This window comes from Pelodiscus sinensis, chromosome 20 (assembly GCF_049634645.1).
Source record: "Pelodiscus sinensis isolate JC-2024 chromosome 20, ASM4963464v1, whole genome shotgun sequence".
NCBI lineage: Eukaryota > Metazoa > Chordata > Testudines > Trionychidae > Pelodiscus > Pelodiscus sinensis.
In genome coordinates this window covers 22021400-22041322 of record NC_134730.1, presented here as the reverse complement: position 1 = coordinate 22041322, position 19923 = coordinate 22021400, and the positions used below count along the sequence as shown (strand labels likewise).

Genomic DNA, 19923 nt, shown 5'->3' with positions numbered 1-19923 from the left:
ACCATTAGCATTAGTTCCATGGAGGGCGGGGAAAGGCTGGGGAGCAGATAAAAAGAGTTCCCTTTTCTCTTGTTTTTTTTCTTTATCCCTTCCATTGAACACAATTATTGAATCAAAAGATTTTACAGAAAACTACAGGTATCATTGGCCAGTAATCGAAACTGATTGCAGGGTCACGGTGATCCAACAAGAGGATGTGGGTTTGAAATCAGTAGACAGGACAATTCTCCAGTTGCGTTTGGAGCTTTTGCGCGTATTGGGGAAATTGTGTTGTGTGCATGTTGAAAGATTTATGAATTACTGGACTGAACAGCTGTTTGCATTTGCAGCATCTCCTTCAAATGAAATGCTACACTCTTCTGGTCATTTCAAGTTACACATTACAATTAAGTACTGCATTTTCTAAATTCAGTTGACCTAACATTTCATTCAAGAAGGAATTCATTCTGCTTTTCTGTGACAGTTCTAAAATATTAATACCTAATTCTGTTTCAGTTGGCCTGGAATTTGCAATCAATGGTGCGCCAAGCTAAAAAAGTTTTTGAGCGCTTCCACTTTTCAAGGCCCCTTAAAGTAGTAAATCTTGGGTATTGGTGGTTGTTGCTGTTTGCTTAGGCAATATCTTGAATTGTTTTTAATTAGCTCTGTATATCCTTTTCCTTATCAACTTACTCTTAACATTGTGGTTTGTTGGCAGATTGTTGTTTTTAAACATGGGAAAGCAGCTTTTATTATTACCAATCCTGCTGCTTGTTGTATTGACTTCTACTCAGGGCCTATCTGCTCTATATTTGAGAGAGTTTGTGCGTCTGTCTGTGTGTCCGTCCATCTGTAAGTCCATTTATTCAAGAACTACTCCTAATGGTAAGAACTAGGGCCACCACATTTGGTATGCTGCCTTCTCTTATCATAACTTAAAGTAAGGCCAGGGTTTGGTTGTGCCAGGATAATGGGATGTCCAGGGAATGTGATTATCATCAAATGGAAAGGGAGGTATGTGATAGCAGGGACAGTTATACTCATGAATAACCACAAGGGGGCAGCAAGCACGGTAGACAGTTATACCCCAGAATGACCACAGGGGGGCAGCAACTACCCCAGCTCTGGGGAGCAGCTGCTGCTTGGCAGCATGGCCCCTGCCACTCCAGCCTCTCTGGGGAGTAGTTGTGGACTGCCTGACAGGGTGGGGGGAGCATGTGACCTCCCCCCACAGCCAGTGGGTGGGCTGCGCAAGACACCTCCTACCTCAGGCTATCCCTGGGAAGAAACTAGTAGGCAGGGTGCACGGCCCCATCTCCCTTCCCCGTCCCAGCATGACGCCTACGGTCACCCCCACACACTGCCATGTGCCACCCCACGCCTCCCCAAGCCTCAATTCTTGACTCCTGCACTCCCACCTCCTATCTTGGATCCCTACTTACCCCCCACAACCCTGACTCCTGCATCCCCCACATCTCCTGGCCTCTGCACTAAATCCTGCTTGCCTCCCAGTCATGACTCCTACACCCCCCCACCAATGTCTCCAGCCTCCTGCTCTGAGCCTTCCACATCTACAAGCCCCTGTCCTGAATGACGCGAGCACATCAGGTAATTCTTCTAGCACAAACATATTTGATGGAGATGAAAGCACTACTCCTTTCTTGAATTGTTCTGGTTTTTGCTGATCCCATTTTATAGTCTTAAAATCTAATGCTGTGCAGTGAACAAATCTGTAGGTGGCTGAATCAGACATTGGATTTTTTTTTCCCCTTTCTAAAATTATTTTTATACTGAGCTAAGAGAAATCTTTGAGAGAAAATAACCTTGCATGGTGCAACGCAAAGTTTTAAAAAATATATATATCACATTACTGAGATTCTAAACCCTGGCCCAACAATTGCTAGGAGTTGAATTTGACAGCATCTTATAACAGACCTGCTATTTTGACATACTCACTCATTTTGAGCCACAGTGCCACTGACTTGCTGCCATCTTTTGTTCCTGATGTTACATAAACGTCTCATTAAAAAAAACACTATTATAGTCCGCAGTATTGAGTTTTGTAGGAATATGTACCCCAGTTATGGAGAATATAAGAACCAGTTTTGTGTATAATGAGGTTTGTGTTACTTTCAAAAACCAGAAAGGGAGCTTTGAAACGGCCTTTGAAGCAGACAGAAGTAGCTTCACTATCAGTCAGTGGGGTTCTCCTCGCCCCAGTCCCAAGGACACCTGGCTGTTGGAGTCACTGCTTCCTAATTGAAGAGAAGCTGCATTGGTGGCTGCGAATGTTCACATTTTTGTTAGGGAAGCCACAAAGCTTACAGGGTACGTCTAGACTACATGCCTCTGGCGACAGAGGCATGTAGATTAGACTACCCGGCATAGGAAATGAAGCGGCGATTTAAATAATCGCTGCTTCATTTAAATTTAAATGGCTGTCGTGCTGAGCCAATCAGTTGTGTGTTGGCTCAGCGCGGTAGGCTGGATGCTCCACGGTCGACATCAAAGACATTTGTCGACTTCCCAGACTCAGCGCTGAGCCGACAAACAGCTGATTGGCTCAGGTGATTATTTAAATCACCGCTTCATTTTCCTATGCCGGGTAGTCTAATCTACATGCCTCTGGCGGCAGAGGCATGTAGTCTAGACATACCCTCGAGTATAACAAAGCTGAGTAATACTACTCTGCCACATCAGTGGTGCAAGCTGGTGAACTAATTTCTGAGTCTCTTGTCTCTCTGAAGGTTCCCCATTCATCTTATCCATATTTTAAAAAGCCAACCTGTTTAGAAGAGGTTAGCAGTAGGGATGTAACAGTGTTGTCGATTAACTGATAAGCAAAAGCTTATAGGTTAATGCTATTGACTACATGCATTTCCCTCACCCCATCCTTGCCAATGAATTTTTAACAAGCTGGCCAGCGGTCCAGCTCAGTTCTGGTTCGCATCGGGTCCAGAACCTACTCCTGCTACAACTCTGCATTTAAAGTGTACTAGGAGCCAGGCAGGTAGGCAGCCTGGATCAGTTCCGGCTCATATTGGGTCCAGGAGCTCAGACTCACCTTAGACAGGGGCTGCAGCAGCTCTGAGCAACAGACAGCCAGTCCACAAGGGGAGCTGGTTTTTAAACTGGTTCCCCTCCTGGACCAGCTTCCTCCTGGCACCCTGTACTGCTGCTTCTGATACACCGGCTGCCGTCCCTGTGGACTATAGAATATTTGACTAACCAATAAGAATTCATGAGATTACTTGACTGTTCAATTAAACGATATTTAACATCCCTAGTTAGCAGTAAACTCACATTAGAATCTTTCTGCAGCCTCCTCAATAATATCACATTCATATTGTTCTGCACTGAGAGTATTGCTGAAATACCGGACTTGACGCTTTATTCCTGCCTACAAGATACCAGCTGTGGGGAGGGGGGGAAGGTTAATGAATGTATGAGCAATATTTCTACTTGACCAGCTTATAGCTTATAGCTTTCAGTTGTCATCAGAATTGCCAGTAACTGCCATTGAGCAAGGTGATCCTAGAGGACCAGCTGAATGTAAGGGGGATTTGTGCTGTAACAGAATATTATTTCACATTTTCTTTTGCTTCCTGGTGACCTCTTCTACCTTTTCTGGTGATCCCAGAATCCAAAGCCTGCTGTGGTCCTTGTAGAATGGGGCAGCTCTTTTAAGCCGTTTCAGCACGATTCCTACTGAAATAATTAGTAAGTTTGCTTTTACGATAAAATAAGTTTTCCTTAAAGATGCCAACTGCCCAAACTAAACTATATATCATACAGTATCATGAAAATATTTCAAAATATAAACTGAAGAACACAGATAATAATAGTATAAGGATACCATCTTCTGGCAATTTCATATTGCAGAGGAAGTTCTTGCCCTGTTAAGTTACATTGTCCTGTCCTACAACAGGTAATGTATTTAAAGAGGGATAACCAACAATAAATTCTAGTGAGACAGTATATAGAACTCAGTAATTCCAAGTTCTTATAAAAGGGTAGTAGAGACTATGGTAAATTTCTTATTCGTGTGAGAGTAACATTAAAATTAGTTCATTTTCATCTTGTAATATAAGGAAAATTAATCATTCTTCTATACATTCTTGAAGAGAACACTTTTAAAAAGCAGATATTTTTCACATTCTGCACTCATTATGGCATCATCGTTCAGCATCCAATAAATGCGAGAGTAATAAGTGAGCAGTGCTTTCTAGAGGGATATTAAAGGAGGATTCAGCTTAGTCAGGAATAGTAATTTGTTAGAGAAAAGTCTTACTTTACAGGACATTTTAGTGGTGATGGATTACATGGAGATCCGAAACAGAATTTTTCTCTGCCACAGAAGAACCATGGCATAAGCAGTTCATTTTGATGTTGATTATACAATTGAGTTTTGCAAGTAACTCCACTAAGCAAACATTTCAATGTGATAATTATGACAGGTCACACTGGAGCAGTTTTGCAAGTGTGTTGGTTTTTCACATGAATGGAATAAAGTACAGGGCTAAAATGTAAAACAGACTAGTCTTTGTAGGCTATAAGGCTTGTCATATGTATGATAAGCAGTTAGAGAAAAGCAGAATCTTAGCAGAGGTCTGAGAGCCAAGAGAGTCTTGTGCTCTAATTTACTCATTAACTAGCCTATATTTTGGCCTTGATCAGGTTATACCTCAGTTTATCCATCTGTAAATGGGGATAAGTGCCTACCTTTCTCATGGTAGGGTTGTGAGGCTTCTTTAATCTTTGCAAAACAGTTAATAGCTTCTTTCATGGAAGTCACCATAGAGAAGTGGCAAAGATAATTATTAAAATACAAGTTTTAAGTACTATTCTGCTGACTACTTCAGCATAACTCTACTCCAATAACAGGAGAGAGATGGAAAGGCAAGAAAAGTATATACTTCATTTAATATTTTTCTATATTGGTCCAGTAAAAGGAGGATGTTATTACAGGACAGCCACCATATTCCCCAATGAAGTTATCTGCATCTCTTATCAGGATAATTGTTGTTGGTCTCCTTATTTAGCATCTCCAGCACCTTTATTATTATGTTGTAAAATATTGGTTAAATATTCAAGTTTGTAAAGGGTCACAGAAAGGAGAGAAGAAAGTGGAAAGTTTTGCTGCTGTGTTTTCCTCAAAGTGAGTCCCATTCAGAGATAGTGTCCAAAAAGACTCTTAATTCTTTTTCTCAGGGTTATTTTTATTTGGCTTTTTCTGTTTTAAGCCCTCATAAATATCATGCCTCTTATGAAGAAGGCAAATTTCTTTAGCATCCTGACCTCCACGTTAAAGGAACCTGCCATCAAAGAGATAGATCACTGAGATGGTAGGTTTTTATGCTCTGTTCAGTGCAAGTATCATCATCCTGTTCTCTCGTGAAAAGAAATGCTGGATCAGTTGAAAAAAGATGTCAAAGGGTACTAATTATGCAGACAAAAATACAAATAGCCCAGATCTCTTAAAACAAGAAAGAGCAAGATAATGATATTTTTCTTTAGCAGCCTGTGTTTAGTTAGAGAGTTGTGTCTTTTCCTTCCCAATTAATCTTTGAACTCTTCCTTTATTGTTTGTGAAACATTGGGGTTTTTTTGGTGTGTTTTCTCCATTCAATGTTTCCTGAAGAAAGAGTCTTGCATTTACTCTCCTGTCCCCTACCTGTCAGCACTGCCTTCTAGATCAGCGATATTTGCCAAGCCTATTTAGTTATTGCTTTCTCAGGGAAGCACACTCTATCTAAGCCTTGGAGAATGATTCTGCATCAGTGTAACTAATATCTGTAAATTGTGCTTGGCTTCACACGAAACGTCCCTTGGTAGAGTATAAATGCAGAGAATTAGGGTGACAACACTGTGTTAAAAATTACTGAGCAGGTGTGTTCACAGGACTTTTAATGAAAACCCTCCAACAGTGAACATCATGTACAGTGTAAATATAATTTATTCAGCTCTTCACATGTCTCATGTTAGACTCTAGGAATAAAAGCCCTGTAATTGTTTTTGTCAGAGGCCTGAGCTGCACAAGCTCCGAAGCTATCAGCACATTACTAAAATTACATATGCTGAGCTTAAAAAATGATGCTTAGCTGGAGAGATTCATCCCGAAGGCTGCTGCTCCTTCCGTCGCTTTTTCCCATTGCACTCATGTCCTGCTGAGTCTTCAGAATATTAATGACCATACAATGATCTTCCTGCAATGATTTAGTTAAGGGCAGTGTACCAACTTTAATCCCTCCTGGGCATTTCAACACCATTTATAGTAAATTATGGTAACGATGGCTCATTTCTTCAAGGATTGAAAGAGAAACTTCATCTTTTCCTTGTTTCTTGCCTCATGGACAAAGATTTGATAGGAGAAAAGGAGCAGCTGAGAATGGGGGAAAAACTGCCATAAAGCTGGAGTCATCTCTTCCCCAAATTTAAAGTCCTTGCAACCAGAGCTGAAGTGATGGGCTGCAGAAAGCAAGAGGTGTGCCATTCCAGACCCCTCTATTCTTCTTGCAGTCTGTGGAGAAGAGTGAGAACAGCATGCATCTAATCTTCCTAAGTTACCTTAGATACCTCTAAGTGGAGGAGAGAAGAGGATTGGTGCAAAGAAGCTAAATTTAGACTATGGCAGAATAGAAAAAGGAATAAATTCTTAGAGACATAGGACCCCCGCTGAGGACATCCTGTAACTAGTCCTAGAGATGACCAGAAGTTTGACAGTAATGACTAACAAGTTGAGCATAGAGAGAGAGACACAACTGCTGCTGTCAAGCTGCAGCTTACTACACACATGCCAGCAAAAGTGTACTCTGTTGTGCTTTTTTAAAAATTAAGCTTTCTATATTCAGTTTAAGTAAGAATTGATGGGACATGCTTCTGTGAATTGCTCTTAATATGTACCTTGTACCATCTGTGATTAGCATTTTGTTGTGGCACAATATATACGCTCATTCAACATATCCATTATTTTTACACTCAAAAGTCTTGAAGTCATTGTGCACGTATTGCTTCATTTGAATCGACTTTTGCTTAGTACAGAGAATATACGGTAAATATATGCTACCTAAGTTGCTTGCAGGAACAATAATCTTTCCAGACAAGAGGTAGTGTCTCTTTACGGAAAGGACCCGGGGCCCTGATTCTGAGTGGTGTTTGAACCCCTACAGCTTTCTGGGGTTGCCAGATGGTTTCAACAAAAATACCGGACACAGTTGACATTACATCACAATCTACATTACATCTTATTTAGAAAATACCGGACATTTATATTTTCTCAATTTGTTTCCCGAACAGAAAGCTCAAATACTGGATGGTCCGGTTCTAAACTGGACACCTGGCAACCCTACAGCTCTCATTGGATTGCCTAATGATCAGCACCTCTCAAGATTTAGGCTTTTTTGGAAGCATTGCTTCCTGTTATTTTGATCAATTTTCCTATTTGAAACATGGCAAAAATGCCTAAAACTGTTATTTAAAAAAATCCTTTTTCATTTAGATATAGCTTGATCAAATAAAATATTGTTTTAAAAACATTCCAGCTGGAAAGCTAATTTGTATAATGAGATTCAGTTGTTTGTTCTCATGTTGTACCATTCACAGTAAGAGTGCCTCATTTTTTGTGAAAACCTCTGAGGCTCATGCAACCTGAATCTTCTCTTCACTTCCTGTAGAATGTTGTACCTGTCTACGAGGCAAAGGAAAGAATTTACGCATCCAGAATGCATCAAGTTGCAAAAAGTATCTTAGTTTAGGGTGCACAGTGGTTTATTTTATATTATCAGACAATCATGACTGTGATTTACCCAGTGCAGTTAACCTAAAAATATAGTTGAATAAATGGGAGTATATCCTACGATGCACTTTTTGTTGTGCACATCTTTTTCTCTGTTAATAATTTAAAAACCTATATAAAAGAAAATTAAACATAATTGTAAATATGAAGCCCAGGATAAGTTTAATGTGATTGCTTTCCCATTGATTCCATTGTTTGAGAATTATTGTAGTTCCACAGTTCCTCCAAATGGACGCTTTATGTATTACATTCAAAGTATGCAACACAAGCATAATATCTGCTCATTTCTATAATTCTCCTCCTATAACAGTTTTAGTATGTGAACATTAGAAACCTATTTGTTGTGCATGGCACCCTCTAGATCTCCCCATTTCCCATCAGACTTCCCATCATTCCTTATTAACTACAGAGTTTAGTTCAAGGCCTCTGTCTTGATAGTCAAAGCTGTCCATCAGATTGGCTCTTGTTACAAAAGAGATCTTTTCTTTCTCTCTGGAGCCTGGTCCTCCCAGGACAACTGCCTTCTACTAAAACAATAAAACTGTCAGTCAATAGTGGGAGGTTCGTGAACACAGGAGGTAGAGGAAATTTCACAGCTGCTGCCCATGTACCATGATAGTTTCTCTTGCATGAGAGACAACAACCATGGACTCAACACCTGTTGGTGTCTGATGCCACCAGAACACACTACACCTAGAACTAAATGCGAAGCTTATTACTTCAACTTAGTTTTCCCTTGATGATTTCATCACAGACATACATTCACAATGCACACACTTGCTTTCACAGGCAAAAATCTATCAGCTAGTTAGGCTATTCCTTGCATTGGCTGGGAAGGAAGAGAAATATTGTTAATTTTATGCAGGGTTCTCAGCTCCTGAGGTAATGGGGTCTATATGAACAACCATTTTAGTCAGGCTGATAAGATACAAACAGAAAGTTTGGTTGCATGCTCCAGTGGATCTACCCAAAGACTAAGAGGGAAGAGTAGGAGTTGCTTATGTCTAATCTCCGCTCTTTACTTTGATGCTGACTTTGGATATGTCAGTTAGGCCTCAGTTCATGAAAGCATTTAAGAACGTGCTTAAATATGTTGCAGATTCTGGGCCTTCTTGTGATCATTTCCTCATTTATATAAGGATTATAACTGCTTGATTCATAGGGGTATTGTGAGGCTTTATTCAGTGCTCCAAATATTTAAAGCATTGAAAAAGCATTTATTTAATTTATTTCTTATACACTTTAGTGATTGTGCTGGTGTCACGGGTAAATTGCTTTGAAGTTATTTAATACATTTATGCACTTGAGCGTCACCTCTATTAACCTTGTTGGGTGGTGCTGTGGAATACAACTCATTAATGTGAGCTCTCTCCTAAAGAGAAGCAGAGGAGAGGATGGGAAGTTGGGGGGAAGAGAGCTTATTTCGCCGAGACTGAAAAGACACTGCTAATTACAGTTTGGCATGTATATTGGTTTTTCTCATGCCATCAGTCGTTATTGGCTTTGTATAGCACCTTTAGTACTTCAGGATAATGGAGCTATTAAGTCATGTTAGCTAATACTTCTCCATTTCACCGTGCTTTACACTGACATCTGTGCTGTTCTGTCATTGTTTGTTGTTTTCTGTTTGACAGCAAGCTGTGTACACAGTTGTAAATCCACCACAATCACGCCTTTATTTTCAGAGGGAAAACAGGTCTTCTTTAGAAAAGTTGTGCTATAGCTGGTTTGCAAGTCATTTGATTGCTAGATACTGCTAAAAGCTGTTCTCTTCCAGCTCTATAAATATTGAGAGTAACTGGTGTATTATAAAATGCCTGGGTGGTTCAGATGGTACCATTCTCACATCTAGACCAGGAAGTCATAGGTTCAAGTCAAGTACTTCAATTTACACTCACAATCTGATCATACAATTCAGTGTTTGGAGGGTTTTATGACATCAGACAAAGCAAAATTTCTTTTCCTTGACTTCTTTTATATTCCAGGATCCTCATGTCCTGGCTAGATAAAATATTTTCTAACATCTGCGACTGTGAAAGCTAAGGGTAAACACATAGGCACATTTGTTACAATATCTACAGTAACTCACTTTCTGTAAAGCATCTCAGGGTGTCTTTTTAGTGAAAGGCCCCATGTAAAACCAAATTCTTACCTACAACAAAATTATAAATTCCCTCACAGCTTGTGATAATGTTTAGAAACCAAAGATATTACCAGTACTTGATTTATTGGTGGTTGTCATTTTTCAAGTATTGTATCTTTAGCCTATAAGTAAATAAATTGAATAATCAAATGTGAACTTACATGAAATTGTGACACGTCAACCTGTGTTGATTGAATTCTTCTTTGTGCTTAGCAGCTGGTTAATTGCAAAGTAAAACATTTCAACACCAGCGAAATGATTAACATAAAAGTATTTAAATTAAAAATCTAAAGATGTGCAATGTTTAAATTCCAAGGCAGAAACACAATACACTCAGCTTAACAGATGTGTTCTTGCCACATTGTGTTACAGATCATTTAATATTTGGTATGCAAGTCAAATGGAAATATGACCACAGTGTGAGTTTACAGCTGTGGAGAAGAATTGTCTCCTCTTACATTTCTTTCCTAAATGTTCTCACATTTGCTACTGCTCTTAGATATTTTCTTTCCCATTGGTTGAGCTGAATATGCTTATTTGGGCACTGGAATTTTTAACACTGGATCACATCGATCTGCACGAAGCAGAGAAGATAGTGGTTAAAACATGGGCAGCTAACAGCTTCCATTGTTGCTATCAATATTGTTGCTGGACTGGCAGTAGCATCAGTGGCAAAAAAAACAGGCACAGAAGCTTAATGCAAACCAGTATCTCTATAGCAGGAGCACCCTATTTCAGACACAATCACTGTAAATATTTGTTGAGGTGGATAGGTTTAGTTACTGTAAATAGCTATCTAATCCAGCATGTGGGTCAGAGAGCGCTTCATAGGTTTAGTTACTGTAAATAGCTATCTAATCCAGCATGTGGGTCAGAGAGAGCTTCAAAACTTCAGTTTATGAAATATGTTAATTCTTATAGGAAATTAAGAAATATTTGCTTGGAAATATCAGTAAATTCTCCTTCAGAAGTTACCAGTTACGAACTCTTGGTTAATAACTTAGTCAAATAATGGCTGCGTATGAAGCAGTTTTGTATTATTATTTTCCTCTAAAAAAGTGTACGTCTTCAGTAGTTTCAACAGAGTCAAATAAAGAGAAGTAATACTTGTGGATACCATTTTTTGAGGTGATCTTTGCCATCTTAGAAACGTGGTTTGGAATTAGTGGAAATTCTGTTGGTTCAGTTAGGATGATAATGCAAAAAATTCAAGATATCCAAACAAAACAAACAAACAGAACGCCACTACATACACCACAAGGCTCCGAGGACAATGTTTCAAATAAGAAACTACTTTAAAATATTTTTTGGGGAAAAGTTAGTAAAATTTTTACTTATGTGAAAAGTGTACTTTGAAGAATTTCATGCCAAAATTTTTAATTAAAGACCCAAGCAAATCCAAGTAAATCTTCTAGTGTATGTCTACACTGCAAAGTTAATTCGAAATAACAGCCGTTATTTTGAATGAACTTTAATAGCATCTATACATGAAAACCGCTGTTTCGAAATAAATTCGAAATAGCAGAGCGCTTAATTCGAATTTGGTAAACCTCATTCTATGAGGAGTATCACCAAATTCTAAATAGCTATTTTGAATTAAATGCTGTGTAGACACTTAATTCGAAATAGGGGGCCTCCAGCCCTTCCCAGTGTGCCTTGGTGGCCACTCTGGGCACAACCAGGAAAACTTACTCTCCTCTCCCCCCAGCCCCGGAGCCATTAAAGGGGTAGACCCTGCCACAGTGCCTGTGCCAGCTCCAAGCCTGCCAGCCCAGAGCCAGTAGTAGCCACTGGGGCCCCTGACCCAGTGGCCCCAAAACGTGAGCCAGCAAACCACTGGCAGCCAACCCTCCACCGCTCCTAGGAGCAGTCTGCCAGCTCCCAGGAGCCTGACGAGCTAGAGAAGGTGGGCACCTTCAAGGTCCAGGGTGGAGATCTTGGATCTTATTTAGGTTTGGGGAGGATGCCCCCAACATCCATGATCTCCACACTAGACAGAGGAATGCGGCTGTCTATAGCAAGATAGCTGCCAGCCTGGCCACCAAAGGCCACATGCGAACCCAGGAGCAGGTTTGCATGAAAATCAAGTTGGTCCGGCAAGACCCCCAACCCTGGGCCCTGAGCTTCCCCTTCCCCTTCTTCCCCTTGCTTCCCCGTTCCAGCTCCCTCCTCCCAGGTTTCCCCCTCCCCTCTCCCACCCTCTCTCTTCCCCTCTCCCACCTCCTTTTCCCAGTCTCTCCAGAGGTTCATTCCCCCCACCCCCCAGTTCAGTAAACCCAGTTTCTATTTTTGAACATACATGTCTTTTGTTTGACATCAGGAAGGGGGGCTAGGGACAGGTAAGTGGAAGTACGTGAGGGAGGAATGGGGCATGAGCCCCTGGTGGGGAGGACCGGGGTGTCTCGGAGGGCTCCTCGGGGTGGACACTGTCCTGCAGGGCCTCGTGGATCCTGACAGCCCCGCAATGGACCCCCCCGTATGGCAGCCTGCAGCAAGTGCAGCCGGGCTGATGGCAACGACCCCACGAGACACACCGGCATGCCCAGGGGCAGCTATGGTTCCATGTGGCCGAGTGCTGTGGTGTTCCGAGTGCAGGCACTCAGGGCACTCCAAGACAGGACTGCTTTGCTGTCCCTCATCGAGGTAGACAAGCAAGTGGGGAACCCTGAGAACTGTCTGTCCAGGGTGGGGATAGGGTCCCTTTAAGCATGGAGCTCAGTTAGCCTCAGGCAGCAGCCCCATACACTAAGTCCTAACCTGATGCCCTTCCGGTACTGGTTCCGGCCTTAACTTCGGTTCAGGGTCCGCTCAGCGTGGACACGCTATTTCAAAATAGCAAAATGCTATTTCAAAATAGATTTTATGTGTAGATGTGTTCTTTTGAATTAGCTTAATTCAAATTAACTATTTAGAATTAAGTTAAATTAATGATGTAGTGTAGACATACCCTACGTGTATAAATAAAATGTGGGTAGAGAAGAGAAAAGATCCCACTCTCTCTTCATTAACTACTTTTACTTTTAGTAATTTTACATTTCAGTTGTAACAACAATATAAGTTGAAAGACAATAGGGGACGTTAAGTGTTTTCATAATGCAGTTATAAGGGGTGATACATGTTAGGGAAGGGTAAGAAACAGACTCCTATGTCCAAAAATTACATCACAAAAATTGGGAGGTTAATTAAACTAGGACCAATATCTCAATACTCTGGGTTTAGTGTTGCTCAGTTCAGATTCTGGACAGGGGAAAGAAGCCCCATTTCTGTTACCAATATTAGATTTTGTTCTCTCTTTTAATAAATCAGTTGAACATAAGGAAAAACGTGAGTAGCAGTAATGTATCAACTGATGCTTTCATGATTTTCCAGTTACCAATATTTCCCCATAGAAGTATTTCTGTATTTCAGCTTAAACAAGGGTATCTGCTAAAAGCCAGCATCTTGGACACTGTCAGTTGGTGTTTCATTTAGCGTTAAGTGGAAGCTTTTCAAGGTCGGAAAATTTGTTTTTCACCCCCGCTGGTATGCTACACCAGTGATGCTAAAGAGGCATAGCTCTTTTTAGTTTAAATTATGGTCTCTGGTGACAGCTGGCAGTTTCCTTTTAAAATTTCGCTAAGTTTTTAATTCATCATAGTTCAGAAGAAACCAGGGAAGAATGTTGTTTGTCCATATGGCAGATCTTAGGAATGGAACATTTTGCACCGAACGCAGGTGCACTGAATTCAGAAATTTAAAATGAGAAATAAGCGTGAAAAGTTTTAAGGCAAAATTCTCCATTATCCTGGGTCCTCCTTATGCTGTTCCAGTGACTTAAAAGCAATTGTTCTCACCCCTTCCTTTTTACCCTCCACAACACACTCAGGAGTGCCCTCGATTGAGGTACCGCTGGCCAAAAAATTACACCACAGTCCCTCACAGCCACAAGGGACAGGTTTAGAGGAAGAGCCCGAGGCCAGAACACCACTACACTGCAGCTATCCTTGACTGCTCATGGCCATTCAGAGCCCACAGGCAAACCAAGTTCTAGGGAATATGGAAGTCTCAGGACAGTGAAATGAGTAGCTCAGAAGGCTACTCAAGTGAGCAAAATGTTACATAAACAAGCCATTGTTTATATTATTGATTTGGACATGCATATTCAGCCCACGGTTCGCTTCGCAATTGCAAAAGGCCAAAATTGTTCTCTGTGATATGTCCTATGGATCACTGTTACAAGTTCTGCAGTTGTTCCACAAATGTAACCTGCATTAATATTAATTAGAGTTCAGCACTAAGTGGCAGGAGTTTTTGTTTGTTTTTTAAGGGGGGGGGGAGGAGAGCAATTTCTCAATAGGGTGAGATTTACCCCCAGTCTGAGTGCCAACACAAAGCTGCTGTGTCAATTAAATCCTCCTTATACACTCAGAATAGCATGGCACAATGGCTTGTGAAGGTTCTCTGCATGGGAGAGAATTACAATTAATATATTTGCTCGTCAATTTGAAGGACTCCTCAGCTGTGGCTGCTGAACTGTTTAATTAAGTCTTATTGTTGCTGTAGTCACAAGTGGATAAAAACATTGATGTGGTGACCTTCTAGTAAATGCATCACTTCCCATTGATGTAAGCAGTTGGCCAACTCTCTCAGGACGTGGCTTTGTCAGACCCTAAACTTGAATGGCCACATGTGTAAACCATAGATCGTACTCATCTATCTCACACAACTCTTTGGGATCAATACCACGTGGGGTGTTAATTCAGAGTCTAGAAAGTATAAAATGGGCGCATTTGTGTGTTTTCCCCCTCATATCATAAAATTAGAAGCCATCACAGTTTTCCTGTGCAACTATATAAGCACCAAAATAAATAGCGCTGTGGTTATATAATTGAGCTACCATTGAAATTGAGCACATAGATTAAAAGTACATTAAGGAAAATGACCCCCTGATGCCTGGCTTTATAGATATTTCCCAACTATCTTTATCATGGATTTAGAATGTAAATCAATTACAGTATATCCAACATCCTCTTCACTGTATATGAACCAGTTTTCAAACTGTTACAGAATTTTAAAACAACAACACTCTTCTCAGCCCTTCTGTTTGATGACAGCAACTTAACATCTCTTTGTAGTTAAGGTACCAACATTTGCAAAGTCATCCTACTCTTGTAGGCTGCTGAATGCAAAAAGATGGGTCTTGTGATTCAGAAATTGAAAAAAAAACAACATGTTTTCTATGCTCCCAGACAACTTAAATTCTCCTTTTATTTATGTTTGCAAGTACAGCAAAATGAAACACATTGCCGCTTTTTGTCCAAGTAAATAAAAACACATTGAATAGTTACCAACGTAAAAAGCTCTTTGTGTTGGATTTGGATGCTAAACAATCATGCCATAGGCAGAAAATAACCTTTGTGGTGTGCCAGTGTTTTTTGTACATTGTCTAACTCGCTTACCATTTCTTCCTGTCATGCTCAAGGCAGAAGTAAATATCTGTAATATCTGTTTTGTCCGCTAACCAGATATCATTAGTGGATCTACATGTTACTTTATTTTCTAACAGACTTAAAATCCGTAATTAACATTTTTCTTTCATTTCACTTTACATTATTCTTTTGTTAACAATGTTTTGTAGTCCTCTAAAAATAGCATTAAGTTATTTCTCTTCTATGACTACATGTATAATACACATATACATTTTCTGTCTGCAGTACGAGACGCAAAAAACTTAATCCCTATGGATCCAAATGGACTTTCAGATCCATATGTGAAGCTGAAACTTATTCCTGACCCTAAGAATGAGAGTAAACAAAAAACAAAAACCATCCGTTCAACTCTAAACCCACATTGGAATGAGTCATTTACATTGTAAGTTAAATTCTTTTGTTGTGCTATGTTATCTATATAGCACTGCATAATTTATTGAGCTAATACTTCTAAAAACTTAAAACTTGACAACTTTTTTCTTATTTTTGTCTCCCTTGTAGTAAATTGAAACCTACAGACAAAGATCGACGGTTATCTATAGAAGTTTGGGACTGGGATCGAACTACTAGAAATGATTTCATGGGATCTCTCTCATTTGGGGTGTCAGAGCTTATGAAAATGCCAGCGTATGGATGGTATGAGGTTCCTTAGAAAACGATGCATCACAATATTTTCAACCTCAAAACTTTCTTTATGCATTTTGCATATTTTCACTTTAAATTTATGGGCCATTGCATTAAATGTGGAGCATTTAAATGATCAATATTGTCTCCAAAATTAAAATTTTAAAACCAATAGCCTGCATTTGAATTTGTGCCTGAAACTCCTACTGCAGCCAGCCAGTGCTGCCAACTCAATTCTGAGAGCAGAAATTGACATTGTGGTCTTGGTTTTGATGTTGAACCCACATGCTTGCAGCAGTACATATATCATGATAAATGTAACCTTGCTCAGAAACGCACAGTACCTGATATTAGAAAAGAGCATTCTGAGTTCTTCTCTTACTTAATGAATTACATTTTCATTACAAACCTTATAAAATAGTTTTACTACACTGTTGGGATAATGGTTAAAAATTCTGGCCCTAGTGACAGGAATGTTGCCATTGTCTTTAATAGGGATAGGATTTTGTCCTGTATTTTCAGACAAGCTAGGGTACTAAATCATATTTTAATGAGAAGTAAAATGAATATAGTCCTTCACCATGCCCCCATGTGTTTAACAGGTACAAGTTGCTTAACCAAGAAGAAGGTGAATACTACAATGTCCCAATTCCAGAAGCTGATGATGATGGAAATGTAGAACTCAGGCAGAAATTTGAGGTGAGGACTAAATATAAGTGGAAGCAGCTATGTTTTGCACATGTTATATAATTTCATTAAACTCGGAAATGCCTTTAAAAAAATAAAGAATAAGACAACTCATCATTGATATATATTATAATTTTTGTTGTGCATTCCTGTTGATATACTTTTGGATTAGTTAGAAGACCAGGCTGGTAGTTTCAGTGAGTAATGTTAAACATCATGGGCCTAGGACCAGCAGCATTTTAACGTTTCAGTGTTAGTTTCAGAGGATGTACAATAATTTAAGTTTGGGGGCAAAAATATTTATAAAGGGCTCTGTCCTGAATTGCTGAACTCAGTAATGTAGGTGCAGATATCTCGGGCTAAGCAAATGACATTTCTTCTTCTATTCAGAAGAGAGAAACTGCAGGAGAAGCATATCTGCAAGCAGATATTGCCTGCCTACTGGGATGCAAATTGGAATGGATGGTCCTGACTCCTGTTGCAAATACAGGGGATGTTCAAACAAAGTATTTGAGTCTATCACACCTAGACAGACCCAGCAGCGACAGGGTTTGGCACAAGCAGGGGAAGCTTTGTATTTGTGGCCCTACTCTTCCTACTAGCTATATCTATGATTGTTTTAGACATTCGTGGCAGAGTGCCATGTTTCTTCTTTCCTAATAAGGCGTTTGAGGATTTGACCCCAATTATTTATCTCAGACTTAATTAGCATGCCTGCTGTGTGCACAAACACAATACCAAATGTGTTTCTTTAGCCCGGAAATTATAACTTTTTATATTTACCAACAGACAGAATTCTGCAGTTTTTGTAAGACAGGTTAACCCAAGAAAATGAGGGAAAATCATTCAGCTTTCCAAAAGTGTAGGTGTTTCTATTGCTATCGTGTCTATGTTGGGGTCAGCTACTATACTTGTGATCTGCTTCATAGAATCACATTTATTATATATTTGAGAAGTGTTTAAAACTCCAGTTCAAATTTTCATTTTCTTCCATGTACAATTATCCAGCTTAAATTTGTTTTGCAGTATTAGTTCTACTCAAGATCCTGTTTACATTATTTGTCCTATTTAAAGTGGACTTTTCCCTCCTCGGATTCTGAATATAGGTATTTCAAATTTAAAATGACATCTACTGCTGGCTTTAAGGCTGATTTGAAATGACATTATAGTGTTGTTTTGAGGCTAAAACGGATAAAATTGACGTTGCAGAAACAAAAAGATGTGGGAAAAATTTTAGGGTTTTTGGTTTTTCTTGATGGTTTGGGAGTAGGCGGTTATACATAATCATAACATATATCATTTGGGAGGTGTTTTTTTTTTAATTCTTACAACCTATTGTAAAAACCATTTTACCAGGGATAGGAAATGGTGCTACTGTTATAGTGCGACATATGTAAAGTTGTCCTATAAAGATAAAAACTTAAACAACTACTTCATAGTTTGTCTGGATTGTCTACAAATGTAAAATGAAAATCACAAGTCCTCAATTTAGATAATGCTGTCTTTTCAGTACCTTGTTTGAAAATATAGGAAATTTTTACAGTTTAAATCTCTTCTATAAATTAATCAATAATATTTTATTAAATGGAGGCTCTTGCAATGAGTGGATGGCCCTTGATAGATTATCTGTGTTATTTTATCCTTTAGCTTCTTTGTATTATACAATTTGTTTGTGTGTGTGTGTTCAAATGGGTGTTGATAATGCAGGAATGAAAATCCAGTTATGCATTGCTCAGGAGAGCTACAGCAGAAAGACAGGTGCCAAAATGAAAAGAAAGTATAATGCACTTGGTGTTGGGTATCAGCTGCTGGAAGTAGATGAAGCCAATGTTTGTTTGTTTTGACTATTCGTTATGGGATAAGTGAGGGCTCCTGTTTGGATTACCATGGATCAACAGTCATGGCTCCTGGCATAACATCAGTACAGGGTACAAGGTAGGAATGTATGTGCAATGCCTATTTAAGGCATGGCCACCACATGAAGAAAAATCCAAGCTTAGGTCAGTATTATAGTTGAGAAGTGTGCAGAGACTATTTTCTTTTAAAACCTCATATATATATATTCTGTCTGGTTTGGGCATTTTACCACTAAAAAATGTGATTTTAAAACAGTGAGCAATTAAATTCAGTAAATTAAATAAAGTATGCTGCAAGCACCGAGGAAGGTGTAATGATACGCTCTTCATCATGAACCTGCTGGAAATATATATGAATTACGGAGTTAAAATACTTCAAATTTTGAACCCCTCCAAAAAACCAGGAAAAATATTCGCACTTTATATTAAGGATACATTTATAAATAATATATTAACTATTTATACACAAATGGTGTTAATTAATGGTTAATTGTTTTAAAGCCCACCAAGTCAATGCATGGCTGATCATGATAGTTTATCACCATCTCTAATAATTTCTTGGTGATTGGGCACCAAAGTAGCAGATTAAATTCAAATGTTGATAAATGCAAAGTAATGCACATAGGAAAACATAATGCCAACTGTATGTACAAAATGATGGGATCTAAATTAGCTGTTACTATTCAAGAGACCTTGGAGACACTGTATATTTCTCTAGAAACATCTCAGTTTGCAGTGGCAGTCAAGAAAGCTAACAAAGTTGGGAATCTTTAGGAAAGGAGTAGAGAGAAGGCAGTAATTATCATAATGTCACTGTATAAATCAATTATATGCCCATACATTGAATGAATACTGATTTCTGTTCTGTTCATCCCATCTCAAAAAATATATATAAAAATTGTAAAAGGTATAGAGAAAGACAATGAAAATGATTAAGAGGTATGGAACATCATCCGTACAAGTAGAAAATTAAAAGACTGGTTCTTTTCAGCTTGGAAAAAAGACTACTAGGAGGGGACTATGACTGGTGAGAAACTGAATAAGGAAGTGCTATTTACTCCCTCGTGTAGCAGAAAAAGGTGTCACCTAATGACATTTGTCGGCAACCGTTCTTAAAACTACCGTTCTTAAAACTAACATAAACACTCCACACAATCCACAGTAAACTGGTGGAGCTCATTGCTCGGGGATGTTGTGAAGGCCAAAATTATAACAGGATTTAAAAAAAAATAGATAAGTAAACGAATTCATGGTCCATCAATGGCTCTGAATGCAAGCCCATGTTCTTGGTCCCCCCAGCCTCTGATTTCCAAAAGCTCAGAATAGACGACAGAGTCATTTAGTGATTGAATGTTCTGCTTATTCCCTGTA

General features: G+C 39.3%; 1 protein-coding gene across 2 annotated transcripts in view; it reads left to right on the top strand.

Moving 5' to 3' along the window:
- The window catches only part of PRKCA (protein kinase C alpha), a 359001-nt gene that overhangs the window by 263232 nt on the left and 75846 nt on the right, over window positions 1-19923 (top strand). For both annotated transcript variants that reach the window (XM_075903949.1, XM_075903950.1), the window contains exons 6-8: window positions 15611-15767; window positions 15887-16021; window positions 16612-16708. In XM_075903949.1, the coding sequence (XP_075760064.1) occupies window positions 15611-15767; window positions 15887-16021; window positions 16612-16708 (389 nt within the window). The remainder of the gene's footprint in view (window positions 1-15610; window positions 15768-15886; window positions 16022-16611; window positions 16709-19923) is intronic.